Source organism: Anolis sagrei, chromosome 2, assembly GCF_037176765.1.
Source record: "Anolis sagrei isolate rAnoSag1 chromosome 2, rAnoSag1.mat, whole genome shotgun sequence".
Lineage (NCBI taxonomy): Eukaryota > Metazoa > Chordata > Lepidosauria > Squamata > Dactyloidae > Anolis > Anolis sagrei.
Window position 1 is genome coordinate 197,076,255 of NC_090022.1, and position 6,319 is coordinate 197,082,573.

At 38.1% G+C, this 6,319-nt stretch overlaps 1 protein-coding gene across 1 annotated transcript; it reads right to left on the reverse strand.

Annotated features, from left to right (window-relative positions):
- Positions 1 to 4,991: 4,991 nt before the first annotated feature.
- LOC132766491 (taste receptor type 2 member 10-like) lies at positions 4,992 to 5,921 on the reverse strand. The gene has a single exon (XM_067465572.1). The coding sequence runs from the start codon at positions 5,919 to 5,921 to the stop codon at positions 4,992 to 4,994; it is 930 nt and encodes a 309-aa protein (XP_067321673.1).
- Positions 5,922 to 6,319: the final 398 nt, after the last annotated feature.

Below are 6,319 nucleotides of genomic sequence, written 5' to 3' on the forward strand. Positions count from 1 at the left end.
CAATAGTGCTCTCTACATGTAGGTCAACTACAACTCCAAAACTCAAAGTGCCCACCAAACCTTCCAGTATTTTCTGTTGATCATGGGAGTTCTGTATGCCAAGTTTGGTTCAATTCCATCATTTGTGGTTCAGAATGCTCTTTGTTTTAGGTGAACTATAAATCCCAGCAACAACTCCCAAATGGCAAAATCAACCCCCCCCCCCCCAACTCCACCAAGATTCAAATTTGGGTGTATCAGGTATTTGTGCCAAATTTGGGCCAGTGAATTAAAATACTTCCTGCATATCAGATATTTATATGATGATTCATAACAATAGCAAAATTACAGTTGTGAAGTAGCAACAAAAATATGAGGGAGTGTAAGGAGGGAGGGATACAGTCAGGCACAGGTCTAGGCAGGCATGTAGCCAGGGGGGGCTTTAGGGGCTTCACCCCCCCCCCGAAATTCTCAAGGTGGTTCGCGAAAAGGCCTTACTGGTACATTATTTAAACTGTTATGTTCATTCATATCATGATCTGATCACCATACTCAATATATCCCATATACATGGGGGTATTGGAGTAATGATACAAAAGGTTTGCTAGGCTAGACCCTCTTTCACTCAGACTCAGCCCCCCAAAAAAACTCAGCCCCCCCCAAACCTCCCCTGAAAAAAATTCAGCCACCCCCCCCCCCCCCCCAATCGAAATCCTTGCTACGGGCCTGGGTCTAGGGGACTAGGGCATGGGAGCACTAAATATCTCCAGTTGCAATTTTCTTATAAGTTAGAATGCTCTATATGTTATAACAGAGTTGGTATCTGAAAGCAACGGGGTGGTGTAAAATTGTCCTGAGCGCCCGGGTGTTTGTATAGCAATAAAGAGATAAATCTAATTTGAATGTCTCTGTAAAACAGGCACTGGAGGAGCACATATTCAGTTGTTTCTCTCTGTCCAGAGTCCCAGGAGCAGAGTCTCTCTGGGTAGGGGGTCTTCCAATATTGACCCTCAAGTACAGCTGATGGAAGGACATGACCTCATGCCAGGGTCAAGACCCTCCGATGGTTGGGAATCTCTAGATTTGTTAAGTATGCCATAGGAGAAGTGGGGTATCTACTGGCTTCACTGATTATAAATGTTGGGGCGCTAGCTAGATCCAGTCGACTTTCTGTGTCTGAAATGAGTGCTTAGGCTTGATCGTATTCCATACCCAGACAATTTTAATAATGATTTTTGATTTTTGTTTGTGTGTTTTGATGTATATTTTGTGGAAATATATTTTAATATTAATATGTGTATTCTATGGAGTAGTTTTAAATGATTACGTGTTTTGATTATGCATTTTAGCAGTGTTGTAACCCACCTCATGTTGTGAGGAGAGGTGGGGGAGAAATAAAAATTATATTATTATTATTATTATTATTATTATTATTATTATTATTATTATTATTATTGGTAGCAACCCTGGAGAAAAGCCCAGAGTTGAGATTTTAGTTGCTACTGCCTGTTTTGGTGTGGACTGGAAGTCAACCCTCATAGTAAATAGGAAAAGACCAAGGGGAGAAAGGGATAATCTCAGCCAGTAGTTGAGTATGATGCCTTAACTTAACTTTTAACTTAATCAAGTTTTAATTGTGTTTTAATGTATGTTCACTATTACAGAAGTTTTAGGACAGTGATTGGTGTCTATTTATGTATTTTCTTGTTTTTTGCCTTTTACTGTTATATAGGAATAATTACAGAAAAGTACAAAACAGAACTCTGTGAACTAATCAATAAACTTTACTGACTTGTGAGTATGTTGCCACACCTTGGTGTTCACTTTCAAGAAATCTGTCTCTAGCCGCAGCATGGCATTAGAGACACACTTTGGTACTTGCAGTGCCAGTCTTAGACATTTTGATTGTACAAGTACTAGTGGGGCAAAATTGGAGAAGTGGTCTAGCTGGGCTCCATACAGGAGTTGTGCTACAGGTTTGGCTTAAATTAGTTTGAGAGTTTCATGTATGAAGTGGACTCCTCTTAACTTGAGATATTTTAGAATGAGCAAAGAAGTTGAACTTCTTTGCTCAGCCACGTAGTCTCCCTGGACTTTTCTGCTACTGCTAGAGTGCAGAACTACTCCCAGGTATTTGAAACATGGAACCTGCTCATCCAATAAATAAGGGTGAGTCAAAATTACCTACTCTCTGCCTGTGGAATTTATTTTAATCAACTTTCAGAGAAGACAAATACATCAGTTTATAACATAATCTCCCTGCGTTTCAATACATTTTGTCTTATCTGTCAACAAGCTTTCATTTTCTCTCATTAAAATGTTTTAGGCTGAGCTGTGAATCACAAATGCACCACTGTCTTCACCTCTTCATCAAACATTAATCATCACCTCTGGAATATTGTCCAGTTGAACCCAAGACCTCAGCCTCAATTTCCATAATCTCCTCACAATGGGCTAGGAGACAGAGGAGAAATTTTCAATGGGTGTACATCAGAGTGTTTACTGCCCCACCGATGAGATCAAAGTTATATGTGGAAAAGCAACTGGCACCCATGCCTCAAACCAGCTTCACCCACTGAAATGGTTATCACCCAAAGTATCCATTGTGTAGACTAGACATTCTATTGTGCCCACCAGAACTAACCCATTAAGCCCATCACAGACTCTTTTGCATATTGCCACACCATATTCCTTTCCAAAGCACCTCTCTCAGAGGTGGACCATTAAACAGCTGGACACTCCAATGACAGTTTATTGAATTTCCCAAGAACCAATCAGCAAGCCGCTCCACTGATTTTTCATCCAACTGGAGCACGAATGCTAGCTGGACTGTTTTCAACCAGTCAGGAGCTGGTGCAGGTTTCTTGAATGGCAGTTGGATGAAACAAAAATACTCTGTATTATGAATTATGGTGTGTCAGTGTTTGGAAGCACAGACTCATCTGACATCTTTTTTGCCCAGGAAGAATAAAAACCTCTGCTTTTGCCATCTAAAGTGTCCTGATTTGGCCTTCTGGAGTAGTTAGATGTACTAGTCTTCCGAACCATGATTTTGTGGTAGCTGAAATTACTCAGCACTATGATCAGTGGTTTTGGGGGTGGTAGGAGTGATAATACCCCTTTAAGTTCTGTGATTTGTTAGGAAATCTCCCAATCCTTTCAGGCAATAATCTGGATAATGCCTGAGTGCATGGCTCCTCAAATCTCCCAGTCTTACTGCAAGCAGAAATTCCTGCTTTGTACATAATGCATAGTGAGAAGCCACACTTCTAGAGATTAGAGTTGTGCACGGAATTTGTTCCTACTATTTCTACCGTTTCTTTTGTGTCTTCCATTTCTTCAGGAGCACAAAACGGGAAACCCCCTCCCCACACGAAAATCTTCTCAACATGAAAGCCTGCTTCCATGTGCAACCAAACTTGCTTTATGATGTTGTGATTTTAATTTGTTTTCATTTTATTTTATTGTATATGTTTTGCTCTGTATTTCAGGCTTGTCCCCTTGTAAGCTGCCCCGAGTCTCTTCGGGGAGATAGTGGCAGGGTATAAAATAAAGTTGTTGTTGTTGTTGTTGTTGTTGTTGTTGTTATTGCCCCCTTGCCTTGGAAACAGAGTGCATGTGTGTTGGGGTGTGTAGGCAAGCCCGGATCTCAGCTACAGATCTAAAATTGAGATAAATCTATCTCTAGGAAGGGAAATTCACTCCTGAAAGCGTTATCATGGGGAAAATGTTTCTCAACTGAATCTTTATCACTAATCCTTGTTTACATTAGCCAAATTTTTCAAAATTCAATTATCACAGGGACAAAAAGGAGCAAAGGCAGCAAAACAAACTCCATAGAGGTGTTAACCCTATGCTATCGAAAGTCTCTGTGTATGTGTGTATTTGGCTAGTGTTCCCTGCTCTGACTTACAAACAGTCAGGATAGAGAAATCATCACCAGGTTGAAGACAAGCTAGAGATTTATTGTGGTTTGCCTAAAAAAGATGCAAATAAAGCAATTTGCTTTCAAATGTACAAGCATAAACATACAGAGAAATACAAGTTCACAACTTTACAACCTTATCCTTTATACCTAACATTTTCAATTATACTAAAAAGAAGTTGAAAACAGAAAAAGGAAAGAAGAAACCCCCTCCAAGTCACCAATCAGCCTATTATAAACAAAAAGAACAAATGAAAAAGTAGCTAAAATTGTATTTAAGTGCTAAAATCAACTTCAAAACTTAGAAAAACTATTAAAATTAACTTCCCACCTACCAACTCAAAGACATTTTTATAAACACATTAATGGCCCATCTACACTGCCATGCAATGTAGTTTCATAATGCAGGTTTAATGCATTGAACTGCACTAAATGGCACCATGGACTCAAACAATGGAAATCAATGCAGTTAACCTCCATTATGAAACTGCATTATATGACCATATAGATGGTGCCTAAGTCTTACTGTTAAGTAGAATTTAAAAATTTTGATTTCTACCCTATTTTACATAGCTGCTGTCTTCAATCTTCAAACCCCACAAGCTTCTGCATGTGTCTTATTTTTATATGTTGTATATAAATGTCACAAAGGGTTTCAAAACATTTGTGAAATTTTCTGCCATCCTCTCCTTTATCATACTGGCTAATCTTAACTACCCAGTTTTGTCTTATTGGTGATTGTTTATTCTTTCACTTTAGGGCATAAGATGTTCTTCCCTTTAGAAGCATATACTGTAACTATTTAAAATTAGAATGCTTAATTTGTGTACATAGGGGTTCAAATAGAAACAGAGATCTAGATCCATTTTAGTTTTAAAATTTTCTTGCATTAGATTTTGAATCTTTTTTTTTTTTTTTTTTGCTTTATCACAAAAATGCAACTTTGCAAAAAAGGCATTGTTGACATTCTTTTTTTTTCCTTTTTTGATAGTATTCCCATTCCGGAAATTTATTCTTGAGGACACACAAGCATGAACACATCTGGACACAAACACAAAAAGTGCATATCTGCTTTTCTTTTTCCTCTTTAGGAAGCTCTTCGTGTGATATCCAGAACATGACCAGCCATTTTTTTTAGTTTGGGATTAGTCAGTATTAACATAATGCAGTGAACACAAGGAAATGAAGTTGTCAGGATGTAAATAACTAGCATTTCAGGACTTCCAAATCTGAAACGATCAGCTTCCAAAAATATGAAACCAGTGAAATATAAAAGATAGAAGAAGATATAAGACAGCAACAGTATAATGACATTCATATGGACCTGAGTGCAGAGATCTTTGCCACCTAGACCACTCTTCTTCAGATTCCTAATGTGCTTCCACAGTGAGACAAGCAAAAGAGTGGATGCAATCACACTTATGCAGAAAGTTATGGAAACATAAAGCAGGTGCATATCAAGAAGAACAATGAATCCATTTTTATATTCTTCACTTTGGTTGGCACTCACTGGCAAGTTTCTAGTTAGACTGTCCCACTCTTTCTGTTCAAAGTAATCCATGACTGAAGGAACAAATAAGATACTGGAAATGATTATTGACATCCCGAGCAGCCTGGGTACAAGCATGTTGATCCTTGGCTTTAGCCAGAGGAAGAGGTAGTTAGCAAAGTTAGTGACCTTCACACAGTAGAAAACACTTAGCCAGGTTGCAGACCACAGGCTGATCATGTTGAAAAAGTTCCAGGAAATATGTACAACATCCTGTGTATAAGTACCCATGTAGGTCTCTGAGATGAAATACAGAAGATAGTTTGCTGAATCCAGCATCTGCAACATTAATCTGGAGGTGCTCAAACCTATCAAGAGCAAATCATGAGGCAATATATTTCTCTTTTGAAGCCCTTGATATCCCAGTCCAATGATGACTAATCCATTTCCTAAAAGAGAAAACACAGATACAATTCCCAGATTGGTCCACACAAGGATATCAAGTGGAGAAGTTGAATTGCTAACCATTGTTGTTGTTTTCTAGAAAAAGAAAAGGTCTGAAAAGATGTACCTCTGTGTAATTTGTCTAGTTTTTCTTGTGTGTCTAGCAGAGGAAACCTTGCTATTTGAAACTTCTTAAACAGCTATAACATATTATGGAAAACAATGCAAATCTGTGGATAGTAATTAAATATTTTGAGAATGCTTCCTCGTTCTTATTTAGCAGATTTGTCCAGTAAATTCCTGATATACATGGTTTTGTTTATGATTCAAATGAAATCAAAGTTTTACTGTAATCCTTGAAATTTGCTTCACGCTACATTTCAAACACAGAAATGTTTTAAATTGAAAGCCACACTTACCCATCAGTCAAAAACTGAGGGAAAATTGTCAGGACAACAAGATAATTCAAGTACATTGTTTGG

Excerpts from the sequence above, each read along its gene's own strand:
- LOC132766491 (XM_067465572.1), bottom strand. The coding sequence starts at position 5,921 with ATGGTTAGCAATTCAACTTCTCCACTTGATATCCTTGTGTGGACCAAT.